Source organism: Platalea leucorodia, assembly GCF_965183815.1.
Source record: "Platalea leucorodia genome assembly, chromosome: 5".
Taxonomy (NCBI): Eukaryota; Metazoa; Chordata; class Aves; order Pelecaniformes; family Threskiornithidae; genus Platalea; species Platalea leucorodia.
In genome coordinates this window covers 45,994,918-46,014,547 of record NC_138827.1, presented here as the reverse complement: position 1 = coordinate 46,014,547, position 19,630 = coordinate 45,994,918, and the positions used below count along the sequence as shown (strand labels likewise).

Here is a 19,630-nt window from a genome sequence, read left to right as displayed (position 1 = left end):
TTCCTTGCCAGTATGACAAAATGCTTTCCCAGAATGCACAATGATATGTTCTACGTGCCAGAATGGGATTGAGTCTTACAGCTATAGTACGCTTTTCGAAATGCACAACTATACAAGTTTTATGTTGCACAGTAAATTAGTGCACTAGGCTTGTTTCTCTAGGGGCTTGCATTAAAATAGATATAATGTAACTCACTAGTAAAAATGAATTGTTTAGTTCCCATTTGTCTGCATTATAAAACTGTGATGTGCCGTTCAATACAAGTGAACGGCAGTTCTTTTGCAAGAAAGAGTGGTTCTTGACAACACTAATAGTAAATTTCAGAGAAATATAGGCAGGCATAACATAACTGAATTTGAACAATATACTCATGCATATTGCAGCAGTGTTTGTTTTAAGCTGATAGGTAACAGTACTGTCATTAATGCATTTAAGGGGAGGTACTTGCTTTTTTAAGCTCTAAAATGAAAAGAAACTAAATAATTTTAATATTTTTCTTAGTGCGAGTAACAGAATAAAAAAATATAAATGCTTGCTTGTTCATGTTCTGAGATGCCAGTTCTGAAATACTTTCCCACTTTGAAAAGAGCAGGGCAAACTGATAGAAGCTGTAAACCAAAGAACACGTATTAGTAACCAATTCTAATTGAATTCAGCCTACATGAATTAAAGATTACTTTGAAAACGCAAATAAACACAAGCAGTGAAATACTTTTAATAAGCATAAAGTGTGCAATTTCACTTAGAGAGGAGGGGTTGTAATTCTGAACTTTAAATTTTTTTACATTCAAAGACAGTGATTGGACTATTAATAAAAGATTACTGCCCAGTATTTTGTTGTTTTGTTTTGTATTTATAGTGCCAATTTTTCCCCTTTTACGGAAAAACCTGGACTTAAAAAGAAAATTCAGTGATGTTACAAAGGCTGAAATAACGATCTGTTGTGTAATTTATGCATTATACCTCTTTGTGGTTTTTCCAATTAGTCATTTTACCTGGGCCGTTTTTAATTATTATTTATTGTGGACTATAAATATGGCAGTTCATATAACCAACTTCAGAACTGAGGCCTGGAAATACAGTAGGGTGTGAACAATAATGCAAAATGATAGCAAGAATGTCAGGGGCCGTTCTTTGTTGTGTCATTCATGCTGTCTTCCTTTTTCCATGAAGCGCATGAATATTTCACATATCTGCATCCTCATCCTCTATTCTTCTTGACTAATTTTCAGACTGTCTGAATTTGCATTTCACATGGTAGCTGATTAGGAGATGCCGAGTGCAGCAGCGAAGCCTCAGCAGGCGGTTTCCATGGTGACCTTCAGCAGGATTTTAATGATGATACCACTAGTGGTTCGTTGAAGTTGGCCTGCCTGCAGGGCTACTTCACTGCAGCTAAGTGTGAAGTTGGATATGCGGATTCCCAGCCAAGGGGCAAATATCAAAGTCTGGCCCAGACAGAAGGTCTTAGAGTTTGGATGGGGAAAGAGATTCCACCTTTTACTTACATCTGTATAGTTTCTAGTGTTGAAAACAGATGCAGAGCCCAACGTGTTATGTTTTCTTTATTTCAAAGCAGACGCATACTTCTGCACCTTGAATAAACCAGTTATTTCCAAAATACACGTAAGTTATTTTAAAAAATGAGAGAATCGGAGCTATGATAGGTGTGAAGATAGGTAAGAAAATAGTTACTTAAAAGAATTAATCAACTATGGAGACTGTAATGGGGACATTTTTTATGTTCTAATATGAAGACTTGTGTTTTTGCTAAGGTACATGGAAAAATAGACACGTTTATTAGTTGTTGCAGCAAAATATACCTTTTTTTTGACTTGTATAAAAAAAATACTGTGCTGGCATGAACTGTAAAAAAAAAAAAAAAAAAATAGAAATAAACAAGCGTTATCTGTCATATTAGGATACTGTCCTAAATGTTTCACCTCTACTGGAAATTTAGATATCAAACCTTTAACCAGGTTGGAAGCACACTCAGTGAGCAGTAAAGATCAGGGATCACTGAACAGTAAAACTCACTTCATACTTTATAACAAAGAATTTTCTGAAAGAAAAATTTCACTGAGTGTTGATGTCTGCATCTTCTGATAGAGGAGTGTAAATACTTTCATTACAAAATACAAGACAAGTGCTTTTTAGAGAAACTTTTTGTAGGTAAATTTTAATGAGTTTTAAGATGTGACAGTTTTTTTCTAAATTTTGAACTCTCTGTAAGACTAACCTTTTAGCAATGCATCACATCCATGTTACCAGACAATAGTGTGACAGAAAGATGCACCGTAAGATAGATGGACAGATGGATATATTTTTTTTTTTTTTAAATCTTGGATTAGAAATCCTAGTAGTCTAAGATGCATTTTCACAAACTATTGCTTCAGCAGTAGAGTCATAAGCCAAGATTTTCAAATATTTAACAACTTTAGATATTTCAATTTTTGAATATTCCTGAAGAACATCTGGTATTCAGGGTGAATACTCAGCATTTACTGAAAGCTCTTCTGCTTTAGGGAATGCAAAGCTGGGGCTCCCTTGCCACCCCCAGTCAATATTCTTAAAATCCTATCAGCCAATATTAGTATCATGTTGCTTTCATGATAGATGAAGTTTATCAGTCTCCCTTTGACTGAGGTGCACTTCTTCTGAAGTCCATAGCCAACCTCCTACCCAGATGTGAAGGGTGGATGAGCCAGCAGGTCTAGAATGGCAGTGTTAATTGCCAGCAGAGGGGCTTGAGAACAACACTGAGGAAGGACTTCAAAAAGGTCTGCTGTTCAGAGTAAGAAGAGTTTGGGGTGTGTTTGTTTGGTTTTGGGTTTTTTTTTTTTCCCCCATCCAAAATTTTCTATATGAAAATTTCTCTTTTTCGACTGGCTAACAAAGCAAAGTACTTGCCTGTCATAGTTTTGTCTTCCCCCCCCTCCACCTGACTTGAGTGATAATTATTTATTTCATAGCTGAAAAACCTGCTGAAGTTAAAGAAAGTGTGTCCCACTGCTCCGATGTCAGGCTAAGCTCCAGGCTAAAGACAGTCATTGTGCTAAGTGCACAGAGGAGGTTAAGAAGAGTAAGCAGCTGAAGAAGTTTGCAGCTTGGGGATGCAACAGGAGGTCCCTCCAGCTCAGTCATGAGTCTGCTCTGCCTGTTGGCCAGTTTGTGCCAGATAATAAAAAATTACTCTTATCTCTAATGATAGTCTGACTTTAGAATCCCGGTGCCTCTTCCCATGGTACTCTCAGGCTCTTCTGCTACATCGGGAAATTTTATTAATACTAGAGGGGTTGACAAATGGATTTCAGGTTTATTGAAATGGATAGTCCTGTAGGAGTTAAAGGAATAGTGCCATAACTAAGTATTAACATCCAACATGGTCCCAGATTCAGTCCTGAAAGGCTGTGTAACTGTTTTCATCCTGTACAGCAAAATTAATTCACCTTCTCCCAAAGGTTTGCTGCTCAATAACAAGGTTCAAAAGAGCTCAAGGATTTTGAAATTACTCGGGAATCTGTGATGTTATTGTGCAGTGTCCCAAGCATAGTCAGCTTAGCGTTCTTGCCTTACAACTGAGATTCTGGATTGGGGAGGGGGAAGGAGATTTTGCCATAATAGCAGTGACCAACATTTAAATGTTAGGACTCCTAGCCAAAAGAGATCTATGACTCTGTGGCTTGTTTTATTACAGTAACAGTGGAGGTTTGTCACTAATTGAGCTCACCTCTTGCACTGTGTTGGGAAGAGAATTTCTGAGTAAACTGATTCAGTGACTGTCCCTTACTGTGAACATATTCCTGTAGATCCTTTTTTGCATCCTAACAAGAGTAGCTACATACGCATTTTGAGTAAAAAAAATAAGAAGCTGCAAAAAGCCACCAGTCAAGACACCATGTGGGTGAATGGATTTTGCAAGTGTACTTAGTGATTAATAGGACCTAAAACCTTAAGTGTACTTTTGAGTAATGATGCTGTTTTGCTATAGTGTCTTTCTAAGCAATGAATCTTCTTGACCATTTTATTGAAGCTTTGAATTGTAATATACTGTAACAAGTAACAAAGTAACTCTGAAGGAAGTCTTCCCATTTAATGACAGTTTGAGTCTGAAATTGATTTTTAGATGATAAAGTTCTGTTTAGAAAACAAAATCAGAGTTACTCACAGGCCAGGATTGGAAAGACATGAAGTAGCCTACTGGAGGTAAACAAGGCTTCTCATGCTTTTCATAGGTAAATTTCTTGAAGGTCTACTTCTGCACAGTAAAGTTATTGACATACAGCTGGTAAAGAGAGGAGAAAGAATACTCTGTTTCCCCTCTGATGATAGCTTTATAGGTTTCAATCCTTCAAGGTCTTTTACTAAGACTTTGTTTACTGTGTGCAGTTCTATTGAACAGATGGAAGTCTTCACAGAGAAAGATAAACGTATACGTACAAGATTCGATGTCATATTCTCCAGATAAATTGCACTTGTATTCTCTTTACAAAGTGTTTACTTATTTGAGTCTAATTTCAGGCTTGGGGTTTTGGGATGTTCTTCAGTCTTTCCTGTTTTCCATGCAGGCTGTCTGAGGTGTTGCATAGCAAGCTGCTCATCTCTGCTAATATGTTGTGCCTGTTGCTTACACTGTGTCCCACCTGCTTCTTCTACAGGATATTGTTTTGCTTTGCATATTTGTATTACATGTTGGCAATTCTTATTTCTTACAGTAGTTCATGATTTCCAGCATTCCAATCTCCAAATGATTGGGAGTTATTACAGGCTAATAATTTTTCCTGTCAGTGGTATTGTATTTTATTTATTGGCTGCCAGAAGCAGTATGAGGGCTTTTATAACTCCATTAGTCCAAATATACTTAGCATATTTAAGATTCAAATAGCAAGTCAGTTACAGATTATTTTGGTTTAATGTTTCTTTTCAATCCAGCAATCTGACCACTATCTTAAGAAATAATGATCTCATTTTTAAATATTAAGCTCTTCTTGCTAAAGAAGGGGGATGTCTAGTGACATAGTTCTTGTATGGTTAAATATGAAAAACCTGTACATTGTATACAATTTACAATGTTTCTGCAAGGGCTAATGGACAAAGCTTTAAATAGTGGTATGTAATCTTTCTTACTTAACTTCTGGACTTCCTATTCCTGTGCATTTAAATTAATCTTCTGAAAAGTGAAAGGAGTGTAACTGTAATTTAAAATACTTCTTGGGCTTTTTATAAAAAGGAAGGAACCTCTCTGATAGACGGTTTGAATATGCAGTCTTCGTTACTATTGAATAATCATGGGGATGAGGTCGCTCTGTGTTATTTGCAATGATTACAGATTTTTTTGAGTAGTCATGCCTAACAGTACTGGGAGGGAGACTGAATCAAATTTGACAAATTGCCGTAGAAGGGTGGGTTGCGAGGTGTTGGCTTTTCTGTTTGTTGTTTGGTCCCCCCTGCCCCACCATGCTCTAAGAGATCCAGGAGGATTTGGCAAAGCTACTAAAAAGCATAAAGGAAGAGTTTCAGGGTTGGTTAAGTTGCTTTTGCAAAGGACTGTAAACATTTAATAAGTTGTAGTGAAGCAGGTGTATTCCATGCTTAGGAGATGCACACAATTTAAAACAGTTCTAATGTCACCTGAGGTATATCAAGGGAGAACCATAAACCTGCAACTGTTCTGCCAGTTTGTGGAGGCAATGAAAAGTGTCCGAGTGGTGAGGAAGCTCTTTGGGGTTGCTTCTGCTGAATATGTGCACCAGAGAAGGCCTGTTAAATTATGGTGTTTGTGGAAACATGGGGTTTTCTGGTCATAGTGATTTGTTTATTCCCAGATAGAGGCTTCCATGAACAGCTTTGTTAATTATGTGCTTCTTTCTATAAAGAAAAAAATCAGTGATTAATGCTAAAATAGATACTGGGACATAGACCAAAGGTTATTTATTCCAGTATCATGCCTTCAGCATTGGGCAAGTGGAGTAACAGGGCCAGCATAATGTGATACTTCCCCAAAATACTTTCCCAGGTTCCAGTTTTAAGTTCACAGATTTCCTCAGTCAAAGGTGGAGTCTTTATATTAAATAGCCCTCAGTGGGTTTAATTTGTTCAGTTGCTTTCTGAATGCATGCGTATCGGTAGCCTCTAGCAGGGGAAGGTTCTGCAGGTTAACTGTGTGTTATAAGGAGAATCACTGCCTTTTGTTTGTTGGAACCTGTCACGCAGCAATGCCGTTTATTGCTGGCTAACTCTTGTATCGGGGGAGAATGAGCAAGCAGTCCCAATTTACCTTCTTGGTGCGAGTTTCAGCCTTCTGTGGTTTGCAGGCATAACCCTACAAAAGCACAGGAATTTTCATTTAAATGATGTATAATGGGAGTAAATGCATGTCTGAAGTTGTATGTTAAAAGGATTAGAACTTAAATCTCCTCATCAGTTTTTTCTGGACAGCAGTACAAAACGTAAAAATCACGGGAGTATGTTGCATACATGCTTGCATAAAACTGCATGCAGTGTGTGTCGAGAGAGGGAGGGTTGAGTGTGTGTGTTTATGCAGAATTGCTATCTTTGGCTAATTTTTGCCACTCTTATTAATTTGAATTTGATAATGCATAAATGCTAATTGAGAGGATTGTTGGCTTTCTTACATGTTATTTTCCTTTCCTAGCTGCGACAATTAGTTAATATGTGCATCAACCCGGATCCAGAGAAGCGACCAGACATAACCTATGTCTATGATGTAGCGAAACGTATGCATGCACACACTGCGAGCAGCTGAACAGACATCAGATCATGAAGACAAAAGCAGAAATAACCAAGTATTTTAAGTAAAACATCCCACCTCTTTGTGTGTTACTGAAATGTAATTATTTGAAGCTTACTGTTGTGCTTTGAATTGTAAACCAATTTATATACAAGCTTTGTTGTTTTCTGTTTATTTCTATTTTTTGTACTTTTTACTAACTTGCAGTTTTACAACAGGTTTAAATATGTAAAGCATAACTTTAAAAGATACCGAGAACCACTGTTTTCCATGTTAAGTGGGTTCAAGTATGTTTTCTTTAATAAAATTGTACTCAGTTGGGCCTCAGTTCTAAAACACAGTTGCACTTTTGCACATGATACAGATATTAGGCTTACTATCCAGAAGCAAAATGTCTGAGTCTCTCAGCTTTTTAGTAATTTATGGAAAGTATGAATCAGCACAGTTAACTTTATTTTAATCTTTGTTCTAAGAGGGACATAATTATTATAGAAGGTTATTGTATTTTATATTGAATTGTAGTTTGCAGTTCTCAGCGTAAGAGTAGACAGGCAATAGGATTAGTTCTCTGCTTGCCAAATGTGATGGGAAAATAGTTTCAGGAAAAACTGTCACACCGAAATTTTTGTAACATCCCTTTTTGTTTTGTTATTCTGTCATAATGCATGTAAAACATTTGTTGGAGGTTTTCTGCAAAATTTAAGGTGTTGATTCTGCAATCTGATCATTTTCAATAGACTTGTGCAGCACTGCCCTGGGGCAATAGGAGCCTGCATAGTTAAGTCTTAAAACCATGAAGATGCTTCTTGTAGCAAATAGCATTCTTTTGAGACTAGCGTTTATGCGAAGATCTGATTAAAAGATGCGATCTTTAAGTTACAACTTCCCAACTGTTTATGTATATGTCACTGTTTGTAGATTTTTGTGTTTAAAATAATTTGAATGACCTTACAGTATATTTAAATTTTAAAATGTTTTTTTAAATACAGAAACCTTTTGGAAAAGATATAATAGTGTAGTGTAACACAAAATGTATTCCTCATGAATATCTGGTTTTGTATACTGTATCTTGAGAATTAGTTTTATGTTTAGGAAAAGTAAATTTTAGCTTTTATGTTTAAGAGAAAAGTTGCCACTCCTTCATTTGGAAAATATATATGCAAAATGTCTTACAAATACTTTATTAGTTGAAAAGAAAATTCAGAATATTTTTATTATGCCTTAGTACCTTTCTGGGTATGCTTAAATAATATTTTTATTGTTAAGGAAGGAAGGTATCTTGTTTTTAAATGTAGTGAAAACGTAGAAAGGACTGAAATTTCTTGAGTTTCAAGACTGAACTTCTAATACAGAACTGTCAAAACATAATTATTACCAGTGATACTGATAAGAAGCTGTTACGGTCAGTTAATTCTTTTTCCTTATGTGGGTAAAAAGAGGTTAGTTCAAATAAAAGCAGCAGTATTTACATACATACACACACACACACACACACACACACACACATATAGGTTCTAGATACAGTCAGTTCTCTGCACGCTCAGATTTTTTTTGTTTGTTTCTCTGTACAGCTTTAATTTTTGCCTTGATGTAATGCTCAAAGAATAAAAATCTAACTGTGGGGTTTGTGGACGAAATGCTCGAGCTAGGTCAGATTTTTTTTTCTGGTTTTGTATTTTTTAAAACTACAAATACTATGGAAATTATATTTGGCAAAATACAGGAGTTTTTAAATCGTATGTGCTACATCATCAGCTTATCTTAATACATATTTTTTTTTTATTTTTGTTTCCAGATTTTGTAGAATGAACCCTTAGTTTTCCTTCTAGCTTCTCTGTATACTTAATCTTGTAGGACTTCAGTGGAACAATTTGTAGGGAGAAAGTATTTGAGAAACCTTGGTTTGTGTCTAGCAACCTCTGGATTTGTTTTCATTTATTATCTGATTATTCAATTTTAAAAGTGATGGTTATGTTCTGTAACAGTAGTTCATATGTCATGGAATGAAATGGTTTGTATTGAAAAAGGCAGCACAATACTTGCTTGACTGCCAGGATTAGCTCTTAATATGCGCAAGTACTCAAACCATTTTTTTTCTGAAATGTACTAAACCTTTAAAAATCACTGGAGAAGACCCAACACTGTCAGGCTATTTGCATCTAATATTATACATCAAGTATTGAACTTTTCCTGAAAGAAACCAATAATAGATTCCCACCCCCCGTCCTGTCTGGAAAGATAAATTGAGTAAAGAAAACAAGAGTTAAGAGTTAGCAAATGTGCATACTTAAGCATTTAAATTTTTTTATTGCTGTTGTTTTAGTATTTATGATTAAATCTTGTGCTGGGGAAAAGAAATAATTGTTCCTATTTTAAAATCTGTAAAAAGAACGGTACAGATTACTCTGGTACCAAACTTTATAATTAAGAAGCCCATATGGGTTAATAGAACTGCTTATATATATAACTGGGGGTTGTAGAATCTGTCCCCTAAGTAAAGCACCTAGTAACATATGAAAATGAGAAGTCTGTTATAACACTCCCATGTGTGCTATACACTTATAAAATATTTTCTTTTATAAAACACCATTCTATTTTTCATATGTTGTTGATGGTGACATTTGGCACTATTTATTTTAAGCTATGGCATTACGTGTTTATTTTCTTTAAAGAGAACGTGTTACATTTCTAACCAAAATGTCTTGACTAGCTCCTTCTTTTATTTCAGTAATGCTACAGTATTAACTTGCTTCATGAGTGAACTTTGTGCTTTGAATGACATTGCATAAAATCTGTCTTGTCCTGAAAGCTCCCCTGCTGTGCAGTAGTCTAATAGAAATAAAACATACAGATACTAAATATAATGTAAAAATGATAGTGTTTCTATGATATTTTTTCAAACTGTTCTTGTTACAGAGAGAGATACATATATATATATATACATACACACACACACACACGTTACAGTAGATGCTACGTATCTTGTGGACAGTTTACTGCTTCCAGTAGTTGATTATAGGTGAGTTTTCTTGACTGTAGCAAAAGACAGTACATTCAAAAAATCCCTTTTGTGTTATTTGTCAAAAAATTATCTAAAAATACTACGTCAGGTATATTTACAATTAACCCAAAAGAGTGTTTTTATCTAAAATTTAAAAACAAATCTAAAATTATTTTCAAACTATATGAAAATATCTGAAAAGCGTAAAAATAACGAAGAGCTCCCATTATGGCCCCAGTTCTGTGAGCTCTTGTTTATAGGTAGGCTGGTTTTTATGCAATTTCAGTAATTTTGAGTGAACATCATATACACAGATGAATAAATAGTAATCAGTAGGGTATATAGAAATGATGTGCTCAGCTCGCTTTTTATACTTTCTGTATGTCACTGGTTTGTTAGCAGGAATAATGTGTTTTTTCCCCCCCTTTTCTGTTGCACTCTAATGATCCAGCTACCAATTGCACGAGCAGTCAATAGAAGAATGTTGTCTTTTAGTAATGAGCAGAAATTTTAAAAACATGCCAATATACCAGAAGATGAAATACAGTATTAGAAGTGTCTGAGAAGTCTAGGGATTTATTCATGCTCATGATTAAGAAAGCCATAGAGTGAAATTCTTGACTTGGAATGGAAGGCTTGGAAATGGAGAAGGACTTCTTATGCCAGTGGTTCTTGGATATCTCTGAATGGGACCCAAAATCACAGTGATGTTTCTTTTCAACAGTCTTTCAACTTTCTTTCAACTTAATCATTGTCTTCACTGTTATACAGCGAGATGAGAATCTTAATGGCTGAATTTGAATACTGGTGGCGAATGCTGCATCAGGTATTTGAGCTTCTAGGAACAGGCGGTTGATGTGAGGGAGTGTCAATGAACGCCATCAAGTCTTGCTTTGTGGAGAGTTAATTTAATCTGGAAGTAAAGGTGCTGGATAGCAGAGTTCAAATGACTGCTTTTCGACCATTTTTAATACTTCTTTAATAGTCAAAAGTTTTTCCAGTCCTGCCATATCCCCACATCATCTCGCCAGTGGCAGTGCTGGTCTTCTGAATTTCTGATCTCTAGTTTGGTGTGGGTGGATAATTAAACCTTTCTGCCAAGATCACCCAAGGAGGGAAATACAGGTGCTGGGCATGCCCAGTGGGGTGTTACTTATGTTTCTGAACATGACTCAAATACAGAGTTTCAAGGTTTGTTTTTTTTTTTCAAACTTTACTCCCTTCCCTGAACCTTGTTCTTCAGTTACTGCTTTTTAAAAATTGTTTCCCTTTCATATTCACTTCTGAAGTTGTACAATTCCTGTCTTCCACTGCTTCTGCTTCATCTGTCCTGTTGTCTGCTCTACCCTCTTCCTGATTTGAAGTCCTCTGTGTCTAGTTTTCCTAGTGGCCATTAGTTTACTTCTTTCTTTGTGACTTTGCTTAACTCAACCCATTTCTGTCTTCTCAAATTTTATCCCTCACCATGGGCAAGCCCTGTTTTTTTTCCCCTGATAAGTACTTAACTCCGTTCTTCTTCAGTCTGTTTTTCCAGCCTGACGCCTTTGATTTCTAGTTTTAGACTGATTTTCTCACTGCCTCAATCATTCCCATGACCTTGTCTTTACTAAATACTGTTCACTTTATTATCTCTCATTTCTAAATTCCCTTTCTCTGATCACTACCTGCTCTCTTTCAGCTTACCTGTCTTTCTCTCTCCTCTACCCTGTCACTCACTCCTTTTGGGATCTCCGGTCGATTAACCTTTCTGACTCCTTTACTCTTCTCAGCTGCCTCCTTCCTTCGTTGGCCTCACTTCCTTTGACTCACTGGTCTTTATTTTCATCTCTCTCTGCTTCTCTATACGTGGTTTCTTTGGTTGCTTCTCACAGTGCTCTGTCTCCATTCCTCTCCCCAGACATTTTTTCTTGTAATTTCTTAATTTCCATTCCTACCTTTCTGAATATCTCTGAAGCGTATGTCAGCACAACACAGCTTTGGATTCAGCTTTGCCTTACCTGTTTTAATCCTCTTTCCAAATGGACTTTTTAACCACTTATATCCCACCTATTTTTTTTTTCCTTGTTGAACTTGCTTGCGGGTTTGTAATTAATTTTATTTCTCCATTCATTCTTGATACAAAATGTGTCTTCAAAACCAATCCTGATTTTTGCATGATGAGATCTTTTTCAAAATTGTTCTACTTCTAAGAATCTGTTTCTGAACCAGGCTTCTCTGCCTCTTTAACTATATGAGTTTCCCCCTTTTATTTCTGTGTCTCTCACTCCTTTTATTGAATGACTTCTTCCTCTTTAAGTCCTCCTCTCATTTCCTTCACTAGCAACCAAGTTTCTCTTTCCTCTGTCTTGAAGGGGATGGCACCCATCATCCTAACTGGTTCTCTTTTTTTAATACTTGCCCTTTATTCCCCATTTGTCATCCCCTAATTTCATGTACCTGAACATCCTCCTGCTGTTTTGTTTTCAAGTTTTTGGCTTTACACTCTTAATTTGAATGCTGCAAAGACCTGGTGCTTCCTTCCCCAGTTTGGTTCTCCCATAGTTCTATCTCCAGAGGATTCCTTGAGTATCCAGCCACAGTCTCAGGCCTGTTCAAATTCAAAGATCTAATTTTTATTCCTAACACCCTCCAGACTATTCACTAACATCCCTGATGATTTTACTTGCCTGTTTTCCAGGGCCACAACCTTTCTTATCCCTGACATTTCTCCCATGCCTGCATATCAAATGTCTCAAAGTTAGTACCAGATTCCAGCCCTCTTCACTATCTGTGTTCTTTCTGATCTTTTATCTTCACTGTTTTAATGTCTGTGTCATTTTGACTTCTCCCTTCAAAGTATCAAAATTGACAGGACTAAACTCCTGTTGTTGGCTTTAGCTGTTTCACATGCTGAAGAAGGAACTCCACCAAATTACTACTTGGGTTTGTGTTTTTAAGAGACCTGAATCCCACAAATTTTGTCTTATTTCAGGACTGTAGAGCTGGAGTAGATTCTATTCCTCCAAGTATTTCAGAAGTCCTTGAATTTGGGCCTTGATTTAGTTGTCTGCTGCTTCAGATACAAAGTTTTTGCTCTTCCTTTCTTTGTATTTAGTGGATGTAACTTCATCTTGTTTCTGCACATACAGCTAACAGTTGTTTTCTTGTTATAGTAACTTGATTTCAGTGCTTTTGCCATTGCTTGAGATAAGAATATGCTTAAGAGCTTCACTGGCTGGATCCAGTGTTAGGCACAACGCTCCTCTTTGTTACTGTCCCACCCTTACGCTGGCTTCTCTTGTTTGCGGCCCTCTCTTATTTGCTGCCCTCTGTATCTCACCTAACTGAAGAATCACTCACTATATTACACTGCAGGGTAGTGCAGATACGGTTGAGCCACCTGCAAACGAGGTAGCTGGTATACTTGCAGCAATACTGCAAGTTCTTATCAACAGCCAAATGTTTATTTGTCCTGTAGGTCTAGAACTGAGCTCTGTGCTCTACTACTACCCTGTCCACGCTACCCTTATTTAAAGCCAAATCAGATCTGCCTGTGTGGTGGACTGCACGGTTTTCTGTGTAGGTGCACTGTCTGACTTCCCAGTTTTAGCAGGCTTTTAGATTTGGAAGACTGTATGTTTGCAGAGATTCGCTGTTGATCAAAATGTCTGACCTATAACTGCTCATAATTATCCTCATATATATGTTGGGATTGAGAAGCAAAATTCTCCATAAAACTAAGAAGTTTGGGGTTTTGGGACTGTAGGATGTAGAGCTGAATGTCATGTTCAGTTTGGTGTGTATGAGTATACACACATTTAATGACTGTTTATTTGCACCAGAATAATTATTTTCTTTTAGAGTATCAGGTGCTTGTTGGCACAAAACAAAGACTTTTTTATTATTTGTCATTATTATGTTTGTTCTTTGTTGCCAGTTTGTGTCATGTCATACCATTAGTTAATTTGTTCTTCTACAACTGCCCTAATGATGGGTGGAGGCCTTACACCTTTTGTCTAATTGAAATCTTCTGTTTATATGGAAATAAAAATAAATTAAGAAATGAGGTGCATTGAGTCCTTCCTGATAGTGCTGCTTGCTTTGCATTTAAATCCTAGCAATGGAAAGAGGTCTCAAACTGGACAGAAAGGGTCCCCAAGATAGAGCAGAGATGTTTCGGGGTTCCCTGCTTCCTCTCCACCTCCCAGCTCCTTGTTCTCTGGCTTCCCTGAGGCACTTGCTGGGGGCACAGCGCTGCCAGTGTATGGAGGGCTAATAGAAGCTTGGAAACAAAAATGTTGATGTTCTCTTGCCTTATGTTCCTGTGCTGTCCTTTCTTAGTGTGAATAGGAAATTTCCCATTTAACAATGGCTAGGAAGATCTTTGGTATTGTTATACAGTCGTTTATTGCTCTTTACACATTTGGCATTAAAAATGTGTGTTTGCTGTTACAAAGAGAATTGTAAATCATGCAAAGGCTCTTAGTTTGCCTGTTAATGTGGTGTTGGTACTCTTCTGTGCACTTCATTTACTGGTTGTTTCTTTGATTTCAGTCATGCTGGGCTGTTGTAAAGATGATCATTAAAGATGAGTATTGCATTTTCTGGTAAGATTTTGTTGGGAGAGGGGAAGAAGGGAAGCGTTCATTGATTTGTTTGAATTTGGCTGCTGATTGTGCTTGAAGCAAATCGTAGAATCATTCAGGTTGGAAAGGACCTTGAGAGAGGTCTCTAGTCCAACCTCCTGCTGAGAGCAGAGTCAGTGCTGAATTCGGACCAGGGCTCAGGGCTTCAGCCAGTTGGATCTTGAAAACCTCTAGGGACAGAGATGATGCAGCTCCTCTGGGCAGCCTGCTCCAGTGCTTAGCCAGCTTCACTGTAAACCTTGTTTACCTTATGTTCAGTCAGAAACTCCTCAGTTACAAATTAAGGCCGTTGCTTGTTCTCCTGCCACTCCTCAAATGTTCTTTATATTGTAAAAAAGGTAAGTCAAATATTGAAACAAACAGAGAACTTAAGACGTTTTCTTTTCTGAAACTGTTGTTGCAAACAAATATGTTCATGTAGTACTTCTGCATCCTGTATGACATGTATGCTATATTCATTTACTACTTCAGTCCTGTAAACGTAAAATAAAAATTTTGGCAGTAAAACCTGATTTAAAAGTTCTGTGATGTTTATGGCCTGAGTGTTCTCAATTGTTACCTTTCAAATGCACTAGATGTGTCGTGCTGCCTGCCTTGGTGAAGCAGGGAAGGCAGGATCCTGAACATTGCATTTCTGTCTTCTGGAGCCTGCCGTGAGGAAGGTAGCTGACCACAAGGGATGGGATGGGAAGGAAGCTAACATGCATCAGAATAACTGGTAATTATGGGAACTCTACTTTTAAACTCTCATGTGCTGGTGGAAACTTGCCTAGAGAGATTATAAACTGAGACTTGAGGAGGAAAATGACTGGGGTAGGGGACAGTTTTCATAGTAGTTGGTTTTGGTAAATTTTCCCATGTGTTAAATGAGAACTCCCAAATTTGAAACTTCTGACCACAAACTTCTTGGAAGCAAGGAAAGAATGTGACAAACAGATTCAGTTCCAAGTTTGACAGAAACTCAGTCTTATGGGACAATTTCCTTAAACCAAGAATAACTTCGTGATCTTATAAAATGTCATTTAACAGTTATCGATCTGGCAAGGTGGTGGTGGCTGTATGTCATTTTTGTACTGGAGCTTTTACAAGGCATGTGTTTGCCTCGACTGGCTTGTGGGGTATCGCAGCTGTCTGGCAGCTGGGGTCCTTTGGCTGCCTCATTCCACATTAGTGGAGCACAGGCCGGCAGAGGGAACGTGGTGACAAGAGTGTGCCTTGTGCAGCATTCGCTTCCAAGCAGGTACTGGCACGGGGTGGAGCTGCACACGCTGCTCCGTTCTCTTGCTTCCCAGCACCAGCTGTGTAGGTCAGACCCTCTGGTGCCGGGAACCAGGAAAGTTAGAGGTACTGGGTAAACACACATCTCTGCTGTACATCGAGTACACAATGATAGAATTTCTTCCCATTTTCATTCATTTGTAATGACTTAATATAGTTCAGAAGTTTTTTTTAAAAAAAAAAAAAAAGTTGCAAATGATTCAGAGCTGTTAGTCGTGTGGAAAAATATCTTATAAGGTAATTTAATTTTGCAGGATTCAATATGCATTCTTAGCAATAATGTTTTTTTGTTGCTTATTCTAAAACAAATAATTATTTTAGAGTATGATTTCTCTGTACTGTGATCTGTTAGGACTGAAATTCTTCCTGCTGTGCTTTTCCTCACTGGGTAGGAGGAATTCAAAGTTTGTTTTCAGAAGAGTAGGAAGAGCCAAATGCAGTTGTACTGATTTCAACCCCCAAAGAAAGTCTCGTACTTTGGTCTGAGCAGCTGTAATGCTTCCACTTGTAGCTGGAAGGGCAGTCCTCCAAGGCAGAAGCTCTGCTAGACAGACATAAGACAGCTTTCTGAGGACCACCTTAAAAAACTTTAACGCGTTTGCGGGGAAGAAAGGGGTCTTAAAGCCTTATTATTGTGAAGAGCGATTTTAATGATGTGGCCTCTGTGATAGGCTTTGGAAATACGGGGGTCTCGAGCTGCAGTATGCACTAGGCTGAATTCAAAGGAAAGGCTGCTTGCCCTTTCTCCTTTAGCTGAGTGAACTGTACTGGGGTTTGGGGGCTAAATCACAGTCTGGCTGAAAAATCCTGCCTCAGGTGGGAGAGTCTTTGTAGGTAGTTTGCATGGAATATCCTGTAATAATAGTAAGTCAGTAATTTGGAGAACCAGGTACATCTTGTTTCTGTAATTTAGTTGTTCCACTCCAGAGCTTACATGGCTATGGAGATGACTTCGATAACATGGTCCTTAATAACAGCAGAAATAGGACAAGATTTGCCGTGTCTTGGTTTTGTATTTTCCTGTGGTGTGTTTTTGTTGTTGGTTGTTATTTTTTAATGGTTTTTGGTTTATTTGCCAAACACTTCTCACCTTAAAATTGTAATTAATATTCCATATATATGGAATAATAATTTTATATACATTTATATATATTAGCAAGGCTTACAAAACACTGCATGCTTCTTTATAGGAAACGTTTATAACTTGATCTATAGTCACTAGTCACTTGCTACTAGCTGCCCTTGACTGTCACATTGCACTGTTGTGAATGCGAACACGTTTTCTTTGTTAAAATCTAAGGACTGATCCTATGAACATAAAATGCAAGGCGTACACCTTTAAAAAAAAAATGCCGCATACTGCAAAATGAGCCAATTATTTGGTCTTTCCAGAACCCTGTTTCCTGTGTGTGGGTATCAGTGGTAAGTATGGCCGTTAGCAAGGCTGGCGCTGGTTAGAGCATCATTAAATAGAAGCCTGCTGACACTGGCCATTGATCCAACAGCCGGCACAGGGCCTCTGGGCCACACTATTTCCTCCCCCGTCTCTTACTTCTCTCTGGGGATAACCAATTGGAAGAAATGACCCACTTGCCTGGAGTTTTCAGCAGCAGTGGGCAATTCGATGTGAATTGTCAGCTCCAGCTAGAAGGGCAAAAGGATCATGCAGTTGACCCTTATCTGTTGTTGGCATTCTGTTGCTGTAACGTTTGGCCATCCCTCACAATGTCACAGATCTCAAGAAGACCTTGTGAAACTCCACCAATGCAGTATTTGGAAAGCTGTCGTCTTTTAGAGCTGTTACGATACAAAAGGGTGATGATTGTTTTGAGCTATAATACTTTTTAAAAAAAAGTTCTGCCTATTTAGTAATGAAATGTTCATGATGCTAAGCAATCTGTTTATAAAACTATATTTTATTTGAAAATTGCTTTATTTTTCATTCTCTGAGAGTGCACAAGTTGATGACAATGGTCCCAAACGGGTAGAAACAGATGACATTCAGGTAATATCTGCAAAATGGAACATACTCCTCATAGATACCGTATTCTTCCCGTTTATTGTTTTCAGTCTTGAATGTTTTCTTTAAACAGCATTAATAGCTCTTAAAACTGCTGCAGGCTTTTATAAAAACTTCGGTGTTCTGATATGGTGTGTTATGAGAACTTTGCATATATTTTGAAATTAATGATTTATAATTCTTTTCTGTAAGAAATTTGAATTAGACACGGTATGATTTTGTTATTAGAGTAGTACCCAAATGCCATAATCATGGTCAGAATTCCATTGTAACTAAGTGGTGCATCTATTTGAGAACATTCTCTGTATTGAGTACAGTCTGTCATCTAATTAAATAAACTTTTGCGGTAAGTTGTCTCAGATGTTGATTTGGAACGCTGGCAGTCATTTGCTTGCAGCAAAGTACCTTCCAAATGTGTAACTTCTGCCTGCTTTATGGGGCTCTTGTTGGAATTTGACCTTTTTATTTCCTCCTGATTTTTAATTTTTGACTTTGTATAGGACCATCAAGCTACTGCAAAAAGAACTGCAGATCATGATTGTAATTTATTTTTACAGTAATTGAGCGTAAAATTCTGTGCTTAAAATGCAATTCTAAAACAGAACTTCCTTTTAAATTAGATATTCTGCAGTTCTCTCATAAACTTAAAATATGGTCAGTGTTACATCTTAACTTCACAATTTTATGTAATGAAAACCTGAAATAGAAATTCTTTCTGTTTGACTGCATAAAGTGCCTCGGAGTTGAAATTGCAAAGAAATCAATTGTGTTCTTCAGGCCTCTCAATAATTGTCTTTATATTCATTCTTTAAGGTCCTAACTAAGTTGAAATGCAATATTTCATTCCTGACATTTAATCCATGGCAATGTCCTTGGAGATGTATTATTCCCTTAAAATAATTTACGTGTACCCTACAGTGAACACACACTGCTGGAGGTATATCAGAATCATTTTTGCTCTGCTACGGGACAGAAATAGGAAACATATACATGCCTCATTTGAAATTGGTTTATATAATTGTCATATGACAAAAGTGTTGTCGTAGTCTTGGGGCTATTTTTTGTTGATGTATTTATAAAAAAAAAAAGAGTGCGGTACCAAACTAACAGGTGATGATTGCATGAACTGATATTGCATCTTTGGCTGTTCTGATTTGTGTAGTATTTTGTTTATTTTGTAAACGAATAGTGGTACTTGTGAGCTCAGTCTGTCCAGATATGTTAAGGTACAGTAGATTTGTCCATCTGTACTGTCAGTGTTGCCATTTGCCTACAAGGATATTGACCCTTGAACGAGCCATTCTGGAGGAGGCTATGGTGTGGACTCACCGCATGGCAAGTACTTTGCTTGTGCAGCCTCTAACCGCGCTCTTACCTGGCGATACGGTGTGTTACGAGCAAGGTAGTGTCAGCTTAGTGAAATAAGGCTGACTTGCGTATGTGCTAGCATTTCTTATTGAATAACTGATGCTGTGGCCTACTTCATTGTGCTCAACTCATTCGGATGCTGGGTATTGGCAGTCTTACCAAAATGAGTGAGTGTATCTAGCACAGTGTCGTCTTTATAGGAGTTAGTAAATGGATCGAACTTTCTGCATCCAGAACTGTGTTAAAAACCACCAATAAGTCATTACTTGGACTTGTATGCTTCCTGTACACCTCTGCCCATACTTATGTTAATCAAATTATTTTTCCTACTAGTTAAGAAAGAAGAATGGAGCAAGAATTATTTCTATCATGGTAGCGCCTCTTCTTCATACTTCTAAGCTAGCTAAAAGTCTTAAAGATATGTGGCATAGGAATACCTATTCTAGCGAACTCTGTGGATGTCCATCGTTGGACACCATAAAGGGACTTGATTATTTATGTGTACTGAGCATTTATTTTGTGGATGTGGGTATCGTAGGTGCTTTTAAACTGGATATCTGAAAAATCACTTGAGTGCTATTGAAAA

At 37.4% G+C, this 19,630-nt stretch overlaps 1 protein-coding gene across 7 annotated transcripts in view; it reads left to right on the top strand.

Annotated features, from left to right (window-relative positions):
* NEK7 (NIMA related kinase 7) overlaps nt 1-14,890 on the top strand; it is a 75,285-nt gene extending 60,395 nt beyond the window's left edge. For 6 of the 7 annotated variants that reach the window (XM_082314640.1, XM_082314637.1, XM_082314639.1 and 3 more), the window contains one exon: nt 6,657-14,890. In XM_082314640.1, coding sequence (XP_082170766.1) covers nt 6,657-6,767 — 111 coding nt within the window. In that variant the 3' untranslated portion in view covers nt 6,768-14,890. The remainder of the gene's footprint in view (nt 1-6,656) is intronic. The other variant, XR_014228452.1, reaches the window with a different exon arrangement.
* The last annotated feature ends 4,740 nt before the right edge of the window (nt 14,891-19,630 follow it).